The 14,081-nt window shown below is 28.4% G+C and overlaps 1 protein-coding gene across 2 annotated transcripts in view; it reads left to right on the forward strand.

Annotated features, from left to right (window-relative positions):
- LOC142333451 (uncharacterized) overlaps positions 1-13,796 on the forward strand; it is a 98,071-nt gene extending 84,275 nt beyond the window's left edge. For both annotated transcript variants that reach the window (XM_075380561.1, XM_075380562.1), the window contains 4 exons: positions 1,287-1,424; positions 5,492-5,685; positions 9,207-9,335; positions 12,274-13,796. In XM_075380561.1, coding sequence (XP_075236676.1) covers positions 1,287-1,424; positions 5,492-5,685; positions 9,207-9,335; positions 12,274-12,401 — 589 coding nt within the window. In that variant the 3' untranslated portion in view covers positions 12,402-13,796. The remainder of the gene's footprint in view (positions 1-1,286; positions 1,425-5,491; positions 5,686-9,206; positions 9,336-12,273) is intronic.
- The last annotated feature ends 285 nt before the right edge of the window (positions 13,797-14,081 follow it).

The raw sequence follows: 14,081 nt of genomic DNA on the forward strand, positions 1-14,081 counted from the left end.
TTTTTGTCTGATATCTATGTGAACCGCACCACAAGAAATCCAAAAAATGTTAGCTGTGACTTTTCCTGCAGATTAAACCGTTTTCTGTCTCTGGCACACTTTTTATCTGCTCCAACTTTTGGAGTGCTGCTTGATCTCTGGTATGAAATGATGAATCCGTTTCATCTGGTGTTACAAAACATCAAAGAAACTCTGCAGAATCATGTTTAAATAAGGCTAAACACTCTTGAATGTTTAGGCAAATGCATTTTCAGTCGACTGTTAACAAATGCGGCACCATCGAGTGGAAAGCTTTTTCATACCCAAAACATTATGTAAAATGTAATGGACACAGTATATAGACATATTTGTGAGTCAGCAGGCTCGTGTACCTTCAATCAACGATCATTTAATATGTATTGTAGATTTTTTAGATGGTTTCATGCATGTCCCAAGCTTTCATCTCTAATGGATGTACAACCATGTTTAAATTCAGCAGCCTGCTTTTTTTCATCGTAAACAAAGTGGAAGTAGAATCTAACTCTATATGAATGTCAGTCAGCACACTTCAAACAGATGTCAAAAAGCACACTTCAAATGTCAAAAGTTTTGACATTGGTCGTATTTCCACCATTTATGTGTCAAGCCAAGAACTTTCCAAACAACCCTAGTACTAAAAGGCAAGTTAGAAAAAGACCTTCTGACAGTCATAGGAAAATTGTTAAAATTAGATGCAGCTTTCTTTTTACGGCAGTTCTACAAACAGCTTCAGCAGGCTTGAAATTACCTAATTCAGGAACGGCTTCTTGTTGGTCAGCTAATGTTCTGAAAAAAGTGCAAAATCTTTGGTGAATTGTTGGAAAGAGATATTTCAGCATCTTAGGTATTGAATATTTATATGGAAAATCATAATTCATAATATCAAGTTTTTCAGGGAGGAGGGATCAGGCTGTGATTATGATCTTAGGTTAGGTTTGACTGGTTATATAATAATAATAATATTAGAATTAATTGCAATTTTAAGAAAATGTTAATGCGAATAATTTTAAAAAGGTAGTCAGAATGTGAACAAAATATGATGAATTATTTTAAAGTAAGGATTCTGATAAACTGAAAGTTTTATGTAAATATTGTTGTAAACCCATTTTTTGTCAAATAAAATTGTTGTTTAATAAGAGGTAAATTATTTTTTAGCTCACTAAGCTAAGTTTTGGTTTAATCTTCATGTTTTATTGAATCTTCTGGTATTTTGCATAGGAATAAAAAAGTTATCATTAAATAAAGTTTTTAATTAATTACCTTTGCAGTTTATCATTTAGAAACAAAGACAGAGCTGAAATTGAACAGAGGGAGTCATTACTGAAACGATCACATGATCTGGTTTCATCTTTACTTCAACTGCAAAAAGTTGTTAAAAGCTTACGTTTGAAAACTCACATAGCTGGGTAAGTAATCTTTCTCAAAGATCATAAATATACTTTTTTAAATATCCATACAGAGAAAAATTTGAAAATAAAAATATTCATTATAAAATATATCTTAAGTATAAAACTGTATTCTTTAATTGTATAATAAATTTCTCGTAATTAATAAAAATAAGCAAGACCCTATTTTTAATTAAGCTATAAAGCTTAATTAAGCAGTTATAGCCGAATGGATTATTTAATATTTTATGAAAATTAGCATTTAGTTTTTTTTTGCAGTTAGGTAAATAAATGATTTTTCATAAAATCTCCATTTTAAACTGGCAGTCAGTATATCTGTTAGATGAATGCTGATTCATGTCACTTTTACTCTCCAAGCCCATTCATTCTCAAATTGGGCGATAACGTCCCCTTGTGGGCGCTGGAGGCCTTCAGGTGGGCAATAAAAGGCCCACAGAAAATTGGGGGCATTCAGGAGTCTAGGAAGGTGATGGTTGATTTAAAAAAAAGGCTAAAATTATATTTTTGTGATATTTCAAACTAAAATTAAACACATACTACACTAGTACAAAAGATTAAAGTGACACCTATGTTTTATGATAAAAAATGATTGTATTCAAACTACTTTAACTTAGAGGCTTAGAGATTACAAATGAGTATTCAAGCTTTTGAATACTTTTACTTTTTGACAGTACAATTCACATTTCAAAAATTATCACATTAAAAAAAAATCAGTGAGAAGAAAAGTTTTAAAAATTTGAAAGTTTGTCTTCATGTTTGATACAGCACATGGGGAAACAAATTTTTTTCAGTAAACTTCATTAAAATCATTTAAAAACTTAAAACATTAACTTTAATTCCTTTTTTGAAAAGGGAAAAGGCCACTTTTTTCTTTAACGCTGCATATCTCCTGATCTAAGCAACGTATTGATACAAATAAATATGGAAATTAAAAGGTTTTTGATCTAGCTTTAATGACAAATTTTGAAGTCTTTAATGTAGCATTGCAGTTTTTGGCTTTGTTTATTTTCTGCCGAGGTATTGAAATCTTTAAATATTGAAACTGCAACATGTATCACCCACTCTCAGCTTAACCTAAGATCATGTTACAGTCTCAGTTATTAAAGATTTCAGTATCTCGGCATGAAAAGACAAAATCCAAAAACTGCAATACTACATAAAAGGCCTCACAATTTGTCATTAAAGCTAGATACCAATAAATATTTCCATATTTATTTGTATCAATATGTTGTTTAGATTGGGAGATACACAGCATGAAAGATGAGGTAGCCTTTTGTCTTTAAAGTGGATTATTTAGGTTCAGAAAAGTCATAGAGACATTTTAATACAGTTTACTGAAAAAAATTTTGCTTCCTCCATGCGCTTGAACAAACATGAAGAAAAACTTTCAAATTTTTAAAACTTTCCTTCTCACTGTTTGATGTTTGAAATCTGAAGTGCACTGTCAAAAGTAGAATGTTCAAGCTTTAATTTCTTTTTTATTCATGTCTCTAAGCCTCTTTGTTGCATGCAAAGTTAAAACAGTCACTTTTTATCATAATATATAGGTCTCTAATTTTTTGTACCAGTGTGTAATGTAGCAGTACTACAAAATAAAAAAATAAAACATTTATATTCTTTGTTATACAGCCACTATTAACGCAATTTCGAACCTTTCTTTGGTCTGTGTAGTAGTCAAAATTGTTATTTTGACTACTACTTATTATACACTACTTTTTTATTATTCACAAAGCATTATTATTCAATTATCAATGAAGAAATGAAGAAAAAGTGACAGGAAATACATATATTTTAATATATACATTATTTTATACAAAATAAACATATTTTTAATTTTTTAACATATTATAAACAAACCAACTATCGGATATATGTTTTTATACCAAATTACAGCTTACATAATCCTGTTTAAAATGCCTTTTAGTTTATGAACCATGTAGTATTTCTTAAACATGTATTGATGAAGTCATCAATGCTTAAGACAATTTTTATGATTTTAGGTCTGTATGAGTTAACAATGTGATTTGTCCATTTTGCATGAATTGACAGGATTTTTAATGCTTATTCTAACTTGTACAACAGTACAAATTCTGTCATATGTGGTAATAGAGTAATTGGATGTTTATTCCTGTTGGTGCGTGTTGCATTTCAAACCTATATAAAGACAGTAATTATTTCTTTTTTTTTCCCATGCATCGGTAGCAGGTTTTTTAAAGTCAATTTTTTACTCGCATATTTGTGAAGTCAAAACCATGTCGGAAGCAAAAAGGAAGAAATGGCAGTACGGTGCGGAATATATTAAATACGGATTTATCGAAAATCCATCATAGCCAGTGTGCCTTATTTGTCAAAAAACTTTTTCAAATGAAGCAGTGAAGCCAGGGTCATTTTTATAAAAGGACCCTGGCTTCACCAAAAGGCACTTGTCTGGCTTGATTTTACTCTTTGACTTAGAATCCCTGGAAAGACACACGAGTGTGCGACACCCTCATTACATCAAAGAATGATATTGCGTATTTGATAGACCTGTATAAATTGTTTAATGGCGTTAATCTCCATCTTCAAGGTGACAACTTCAACTTAATTAAAACAAAAAATGACATTGCTGCTTTGGTAGCCAAACTGCTATTACAAAACTGCTTAAGAACAGTAAGCTCTTAAGCAGTGCTTATTAAGCAGTTTGGTAGCCAAACTGCTTAAGAGAAATATTGGCAAATTGAATTTAATAACTACCATTATTTATCAGCAGTATCCTTCAACAATGACTTACTTGTTTACTGCCAGGACATTTTAAATATGGACATATTTAAAATGGACATCCCAGACTGAGGGTGTTGGATCCTTTTTCAAATGTCAACACACCAGGATCATCCCAGTTAGAAGAACAACTTGTAGAACTGATAACAAACGATGATATAAAAATAAAATTCAAGAATGGCTACCAAAAATTTTGACTGCAAAAGCCAATCCCGCAACTGTACCCCGGATTATAGTCGATTGTTCGACAATTTCTGATAGCATTCCCATCGTCATATTGTCTGGATGTGGATTTAGTGCTGTAGCAACCTTGCTAATCAATAGAGAAATCGGCTGCATGTTACCGAATGCGGCGACTTAAGCACATCAGAATCATCCTTCACATTAATATAAGTGTAATTTTTCAATTGAAAGCTTTGTTTTAGTTATTGTATTGTTATATTGAATATGCTATCAATATTGTTGTTATATAACCATGTATATAGAATTTTAATTTTTTTGAAAGCAATTTTAATAAAAATACTTCCAGATATGATTAAATATACGTTAATTTAATTCCTCTGGTTTAAAAAGTAAGTTTTAATTCAGAAATAGGATATGCTACATTTAAAAACAATAATTGCAATTGCTATAAGAACGCATCTTACAAACAGCAATTGCAGTTATTTTTAATAGATGGTAAGTTTAAAAATTTTGGGGGCGCTAGAAAAGTTTTGATTCTCAATGTGGTTGTCTGGCGAAAAAGTTTGAGAATCAATGCTCCAAGTGATCCATCACCTGGTGAATGCTTTTTGTATGTACTTCTTTGTAAATATTAGCTTTCTTATTTTATATACTTAAAAATATTTTTAAATAGGCATGTTATAAAAAGTGCTATGATTGTCAAGCTTTTTTGACATATGTCAGTGATGTCTGGTGATGCTTGAAATAGTTCTTATGTATGAAATGGCTGTTATGATTAATTCAGTTTATTGTTAAAAAGAACTATTAGTAAAATGTATACAATAGAAAATAGTTCGTGTATTTTATGTTAGTGTGTATTATACTTAGTTGATCTTTTTCTTGTAATCACTGTTGTGATATTGTGAGACTAAAAGCACTCGTTTTATATTTTGGTCATATGATGTAAAGATATAGGTAAATTTTTCCCATTTACTTGGATTAGTTCTTATGACTATTCTGTCATGTAATAGATGACGGAAAGTTTATCTATATGCACATAAGCTTAAGATAGGTGCATTAATGGGGTTAATTGTTTAGAAGATATGTTTGTTTTTAAACATTGTAAGAATGTAATATTTTTTCCACAGAAAAAGTGATCATCCAAAGTTATATCTGTGGGCTAAAAGCTGGGAAAAGCTGAGTAAGCAAGACAATAACAGAATTAAAACTGAAGATACGGAAGCTGATGTGAAAGATGAAAATTGTGTTAAAGAAGAAGAGAATAAAAAAGATGATATTAAGAAAGAAAAACAATTAACAGATGAAGATAGTACTCCCAAAGGTAATTATCCTTATCCTAACTCTATATTGAATATCTTTTTCACTTTTTTTTATTTATATTTTGTAATACAAAATTGTTTGCAAGAGGTTGTGTTCAACAACTAAGTGGTAGAATTTGTTGGAAGAAGGATGGAGGTATGAACTGGTTACACTATTCTTTCTTATTATCTACAGACAGTAGGTAGTAGATAGGTAAGTTTATAATTCTGTATTCTTCTATTGTGTCATAGATATATATCTGCATTATCTTATGTAAAATTATAGCTAAATTTGTGCCATGAAGGAACATTTAAATTGGCAAGTAACAACTATTTCACTTGTATTAAGATTCAAAGAAGCATTCTTTATATATTACAATATTAAGAATTAATTTTAATTGCAATCTTTTGATTGCAATCGATTGAACCAAAAGAGCCCAAAATAAAAAACATTTGGATTTTGGAATTTTTCTTAACTGCAGTGATAAACACATTGAGAGTCTCATTGAGAGTTTTTAAATGATATATCATAAGTGGTACTTATTTTCATTGTTTCCAGAGTTATAGCCAAATGAAATTTTAATTAATGAAATATTTGGATCTTACAAGGGGAATGCTTATCAATGAACTTCATCACCTTTCTTTAAACTTTTCTTTTTTTTATTTAAATATATTAATTTTTTAACAATAATTATTAACCTCTGATTGTAACAATCTTTTTACGATAAATAATAATTCAATAATAACAATAAAAAAAATATATATGAAAAAATATCAGAAGTTATTAATGAAATAAAATTTTATGTACTTTTCATTTTAAAAAAATGTGTATATGTAATTTAATAGGCGTACAATAGTCATGTGTCCACATCACATTTTTTCTTTAAATTTTACTGATTGAAATGAGGATTGACAAAATCATTAGACAATAAAGCTTTCCTGTAAAGCTATTTATGTACCTTATTGCTTAAAATTAAGGTACAGTAATTGACGTAATGTTAAAAATTTACTAAAACCTATCCCAGTCTTCAGTTCCAGTATAGTCTGCTACTGCATATTGTTGCTTAAACTTTTGATTTTACTTCTAAAAGTCAAACAATTCTGCAGTTAGAGAAATATTATTATGATACCGAGAGAGTATATTTTGCAATATAATTTTAACATTAAATGTTATTTTATTTTTTTAATACCCGGTTGCAATGTAACACAGAACAGAGACAAGTGACACCAGTATTCGCAGAGATGCAAAGGCATCTGTATGCAGTTGTATGAATAAACACAAAAAAATTATCATCCTTTACAAGTATTCATCGATGTGAATTAGCTTTCATTCATGTTCATTTGTATTTTTTATAATTTCTAAATATTCATGAAACTTCATGAATATTTATATCTCATATTAGAGAAATTACCAGCATTTATATAATTGGGGCTATTTATTATAATGATGACTCAGAGATTCTAATATAAATTTTTCAATAAATTAGTGGGTAATTTTTATATTTTTATTTGATTTTTTAAGAATTGTTACTATTTTATCATTTATAGTTTTTAATTTTGATTTCTATTAACTGACCCCTATGCAATTACATCGTAGCTAACAGTACTGTAATAAATTCTACACATAATAGTACATAAATTTTGAACACTAAGAAATTTGCTTAGCCTAGATAATATAAAAAGAGCATATTTTATTTTAAATTTCACAGTTAATTCCTGTGTTCTAATTCAATTTCATTGTTACATTTTTACTTCATCAACAAAAAATACAACATCCCAAGCTATGGTTTCACTTACTAATAACAATATTTTAAATCAATATAAGTGAAAAAGCCATTAAAAGATTCTGGTATTTCAGTTATGCTATTTCAGTTTTAATATTTCAAAATAAAGGATAATGGCCTATGTGATAATTGTCTTATAGGTTTTATATTAAAAGAGCTTTTAATAAAAATGTTATCTAAGCGTGATTCTTCAAAATTACTTTCAATTCGTGTACTAATTGAAATAAGGTTCACCTCCCAATTCATAAAAATTGAGAAATTCAACATTCTCAAAATCATTTTTATTTATATCAAGTTGAAATTGCCCAGTATTATATGATTCCTTATATGTTTATTACCTAACAAATAAGTTATTTAATTCTTTAATTTCTACTTTCAATGTAGCTATAAAATCCCTTGCCGATCTTTAAAATTTAGTGGATCAGGTCTGTAATATTATGTTCATCAGATATAACTAAAGAATTTGTTATATATTGCACCTATTTTTTTCTATTAAATTTCACTTTTGTAGTTTGCATTATCATATAGAATACAAATAACTATACCTGACATTTAATTCCTGACATTTTAAAAAAGCGTGGGGAGGGATTGCTTCACCATAAATTAAACCCTCAATATAAATTTATATGTAAAAACATATAAAATATACGTTTTATATATATATATATATATATATATATATATATATATATAATTTTTTTTTATCTAACTAATTTTTTAATGTCTACAAAAAATTTTACTAATAAAAATTTACTAAAGATCTATTCATCTTCAGTTTCAATATTGTTTGCTACTGCATATTGTTTCTTAAACTTGCGATATGATTTCAAAAAGTTCAAATTGGTTTTGGAGTTAGAGAAATATTATTATGATCAGGAGAGAATTTTAAATTTAGTTTATTTTTGTAATATAATTTTAATATTACATCATTTATACACTTGTACATTCTACATTATACTGTTGCTTTTAAAAAAATTATCTTTCAGGCTGTTGTACATAGAAATTTATTTTGCAAAGTTAAACTGTTTGCCATATTTAAATTCACAGATTTTCATATTTATAAAATTGAACTGCTAATAACAGCCTAAAACAGTTTTTTTACAACACATTTTCTTTGTTGAGTATGATATGAAGTGGACATTTGAATACACCATATGCATGCAGTTACAGATATAATCTGAATGGACCACATAATTTCTTCAGTCAGCCGTAAATATTTTAATGCGTTATCATTTTCCGATATTAGCTGTAGGTTTTAGAATCTGTGAAAAAAAGTACATGATCTCATGTTGCCTTTCTGATGGATAAATCTTTGGAGGTTTTCTACAGTATTTCCTATACAGTATTTCCTACAAACAGATTTACATTAAATCTTCAGTGTAGTGAATAGGTCAGAGTCAGAGATTTTTATTCAACACTGATATTCAGCATTTAGTCTTTAAGAACACTACTGTTTTTAATTTTTAGTCTGTGTAGCCTTTCTATATTTCTATTTTCTATTTCTGCCAACCAGAAAGTGAAGTTGCATTGGATGCTAAAACAGTCATAAGTCATAAAGTAACAAGGAAGCTGATTATTTTTTTTTTTATGAAGAAAAATTAGTGTAATGCAAGCGTATTACATACATATTAGGTCAGCGGTGAGTGGAGTTTGTATAATAAGTTTTTTATAAGATCCAGCTTTGGTCATAGAGCTGACCAACTGTCGTACTGTACAGTTCTTTATATGTAATTATATCACAAAATTATTTTGTTTTTAAGGTCCACAAGCTCCTGTTCCTGAAGCACCAATAGATTTAGTTGAATGTAGATTACAATTATTAGAGCACATTGAGGATTATCAACAGCAAGTCGACTCTCGATTAACATCACTAGAAGCTCAGATTGTCGGTAAGAATAAAATTAGTAATTAATTTGAACTCTGAATGGAAATCAATCGCAATAAGAAAAAACACACATGACCAAACCTAAATTAAATTGCTGAAGCTTGTACAATGCCACTGGCAACAATACAAAAAAACAAGCAAACAATCATTTTGACATTTTAAGTTTTAATGTCACTAAAAAAAAAGTCAAAAAATATGTTAAAATAGTTATACCAATGGGCCACGCTTAACAAAATTATTATAAGTATATAATTATAGTTAATATACAAAAAACTGCTTACAGACAATTGAATTCGACGCGTTCAAGCACTTTCGGAATTAAATTCCATTTTCAGGAACTCTCATATTGTGATATGAGAGTAAAGAAAATTGTGATATTTGAGTAAAAACATAATAGTTGGTTGTCATGTGTTTTAAAATTGTCAACGTAAATGCCTTTCCAGTTCGGTGGTCTCAACTGTTGTGTTTTTACACAAATATCATAATCTTCATACAATTTAATGTGAAGTTTTAATTAATGTTATAAATAGGATGAATATGAGAATTCCTGAAGATTGAATTTAATTCTGAAAGCACTTGAACGCATAGAATTCAATTGTTGGTAGCGTTTTTTTTTTTTTTTTTTTTTTTTTGTATATTAACTATATAATTATAAAATAGGTTTTGAAATTTTTTTTTATTAATTTTATTAAAAAAATTTTTAATATATTATTATGACATAATTATTTGCACTCTTGGCATCTTTAACAAAGTCATAAAAAATTTAGAAAATTACATTTATTATTTATAATACTTTTTTTTTTTACGGCCCGGAAGGACCAATTAGTCATTAATGTTTAGTCTTTCTTATCTTCCAGTACTCTCATTTTCCTGGAAAAATCCCTTTTCCGTTCCTCTGTCCAAACTGTCCCGGTTTTCTTTTTAGGCTTTTCTGCAAATTTAACACCGGGCAAGTTGTTATAATTTCCAGATCCTGTTCTGGAAATAATGCATTTTATTATTATAATAAATTTTTTACTAGAAACCTAACCATAGCTTTGGCCAAAATATAAAAACAACTGGATTTTTAAACAAGATGCCAGGCATTTAATTAAAGACTGTAAGAAAAAATAAAAATCTAATTTTAATGAAAATTTGGTTTCCCATTGGAAACTCAAAAAAGGGGATGGAGTAAGCACAACTTATTAAACAAGCAGTGATAAAAATGTTAAATTGGAGATTCTGTAAAACAAATTTGCCAAATCAATTTATAATCATTATTATATATGTACATTTGTTTTACTGCCTTATTGATGCTCACTCAAAAGAGATTACATCATTCATGTACACATAGTGTGAATTCATTATTAATGCTTTCAAGACTAACTCTATGATTTGAATTATTTTTACATGAACTAGCATCTTAAATGTAGCATAACATATGAATAATAGAATAAAATTATAAAAATAAAATTCATATATTCAGAAAAGGGTTTTATAGTGCTAGTATATGCGACAAACTGAAATAAGTTAGCCATGGAAATCAATGGCTTTCCCACATACTAACTTCTTAATACATTGATTATAGAAAATCGAAAAAATTAAACAGAACTTGCAACTAGTAATACCAATGGAAAGAAAATTAACTGTATTGGTTGATACTGAAGTTGCCAAACAAGTAGCACACAGGAAAACATATTTAGAACAATGGAATCCCAACTGGAAAGTGTTAACACTCAACATTAAGTTTGTATTTTTTTCCCAGAAAAGTATAAATAAAACAAAATTATAAAAAATGAAAAAAGTAGAAAATTTATAATTTTACTAAATTTCTGATTTCACTAATTTGAAATCTGTTTTTATCGACATACTTTGGTTATTTGTTGAAGTATAGTTGTTTGTTTACTTGCTTAAATTCAACTGTCAACAGGAAACTGTTAATACTCAACATTTAAGTTTGTATTTTTTTCCCAGAAAATATAAAAAAAGATTTAATAAATGAAAAATGTGAAAATTTTTATCAACATTTTATCAGTTTTTTGTACTTTAGTTATTTGTTGAAGTACAGCTGTGTTTGTTTACTTGCTTAAAGACTATTTTTTTATTTTGAAATAGCCAATATTCACAAGCAGCAAATTAAAAATTAAACATAGATTAAAATTTAGGAAATAATTTTTGAAAACTTGTGAAAACATGGTGACTAGTGCGTGCACTAGTGATTTGTGAATATATGATTCTTGAATCATTAGTTCAACAGCTGACAAAATCTAAGACTGGGGAACATCTGTCAACGTCACCTGATTATAAACACATTGCATGAATTCACAATTATTGCGTTATGCAGTCTGGTTGTCATTTAACATTTCAGGAAATTACAATACATCAAAAGGATCATGTTACTACCATAATGTTCATACAAAAAAATTAGTATGCCCCTGGAAAGTTTTTCCATGATTACACATAGCTATGACTTTTAGCTAAAACTAAGATGGCTGTATCCTCAGCCATCCTGATTACCTACCTGGCTCCAGCAGACCTTTCCTGTTGATTTGAAATACTCTAAAAGACCTTTGAAGGTATTAAAATGTTTTAAGATCAATGCACTTCTAAGAAGATGCTTAAAGTATCTAATAAGATATGGCTCGCTTGGTCAAAATGTGTCCAAAAAATGGTTCAGAATTTGTTGATCTATTGATGATACATATATTCTGAGTTGTTTTGTTCTGGTAAAAGTTATATTAATTAACATATATTAACAACATATATTAATTAAGCTATGTTCATGGTAAACTTTCCAAGGCTATTGTTACTTATTTTTTGTTAAGACATCTACTTTCTTTTATAATTTTCACATTTATTCTTAAATCACTTTATAATACAAAGTAACTGATTTTATAGTTTAAACACAAAAACATAACTCTTTATTATGAAGCTGTTTACTGTAATTTTTGTTTATTTTTCAGCTTTAGAATCACAGGATCCAGATCTTGCTTCAGACGAAACACCTGACTATTATCCGCAAACAAAACAGACTGTTCAAATGTTAATGAGAGATCTAACTACTGTTCGTAAAGTGATTGGACTTAATTAGTATTATTATTGTTGGTGTAACAGATATATTTGTAATCAGTTTTACTATATTTATAATATTGTTTATGTTTTCAGTCCATTTCTCATATTTATTTATGGCTTTTTACTGTAAAGGTGTATTTAATTTACTATTGTAAAACTCCAATTATTTGGAAGAGGTAATCCAGATAAGAGAAGTTAATTGAATATACATTTAATCCTGAAACCTGATTATTTTATTGTAATGCTAGAGAAAATAGTTTTTGGCTTTTTAATGGACTTTCGATGATGTTCAGTCGCAATATTTTTTACTCATTAAAAAAGACAAAAAGACTTGTTCTTAGGGTAGTCCACGCTATATTTACATACATTCATAAACTGTATTTATGGTTGCATTACATGTATAACCTGAAATTAGACACCAGTTGCTTTTTCTGAGTTATGTTTTGTAACGAGATCACCAAACATTGTACTTTAATAGACATTAACATAAGCCGTGTTTTAAACTTAAGGATCTTAAATTTACTTATTTTACTTACTTTTGTTTTAATTTTCCACACAGTCGGTATTGTTTTTTAAGCATTTCTGGAATCTAGGAACAATTTCTTAACATCCTGTTTATAAAAATCTGTCACTTCAGGTTTCAACTTGTCACTATCCTCAAGCTCTTGAACTGAGCCACTTTTTTCTAAATGCTAGGATTAGTAGGTGTAGGACTGCAATAAGAAGAGTACAGCATGAAAGAGAACAATCACTTATTACTATTCAACCCTGAATGTCAATTTTTTAATGGTATCTATATATACTGTGAACTAATAGAACTGAATGATGATTCTGAAGTTGAGCATGATGATGAAATCCTCTTTGTGTAACTTCATAATTCATCATTTTTATAGAGTGCTTAAGGAAAAATGTATCATGCGCACTTTCAATCAACTCAAATTATGGTTTTGCAATGAATGATAATACTAAGGGCTGATCACGGGCCAGAAAGTCCTAATTGAAATTGTTTTTAATTCCTTGTTAGAATTTTAATACATGAGCCTATTGTGAAAATTTTGCATCATTGTCCTCAGTCAGTGTAGGTTTGAAAGTAAACTTTGTTTAAAACTAGCATACTTTGTGCTTAACTTTGTTAGAGCACATGTTACATCACAGAATAAAAAGGATTGTATTATTATTTTTCTGTTTGGACAATACAAAATGGTGAAGGAAGGTGGTTTAATTCTTTTATGTTTTTGGTGATAATAAAAATATTCCATTTGAGTTTTTTGTGTTATTTTAGTTTGTTTTTTAATTTTTTTAAATCCGTTTTTGTTGTGTAAATGGACTGAAAACATGCTATTTTGTACATTTCATGTAATTTGCTTACTTAAAAAAGTTGTAAATGTTAACGTTAAATAAACAATAATTATTCAAAAAATTGTTCATATTTATTTCATAAAGATTTTAAAATAAGACTATATTACCCTGACATCTGTTGACATCAGGGTAATACCGCACTTCTAATATCATTTGCAGTGGTTGTGTATCATTGGCATAGTCGTGTCAACAAGTTCACCTATATCAGTAGGATTTTCTGGACCAAGATATTTATCACCCAGTATAGTTAAATTCATAACTGATTTTAATGATGATGTAAAGTTGTATTTATACTAATTGTTTCAATCTATAAATTAACAAACTAATATTATTTTATTAC

The sequence above is a fragment of the Lycorma delicatula genome, chromosome 12 (genome assembly GCF_047948215.1).
Source record: "Lycorma delicatula isolate Av1 chromosome 12, ASM4794821v1, whole genome shotgun sequence".
NCBI classification, from domain to species: Eukaryota; Metazoa; Arthropoda; class Insecta; order Hemiptera; family Fulgoridae; genus Lycorma; species Lycorma delicatula.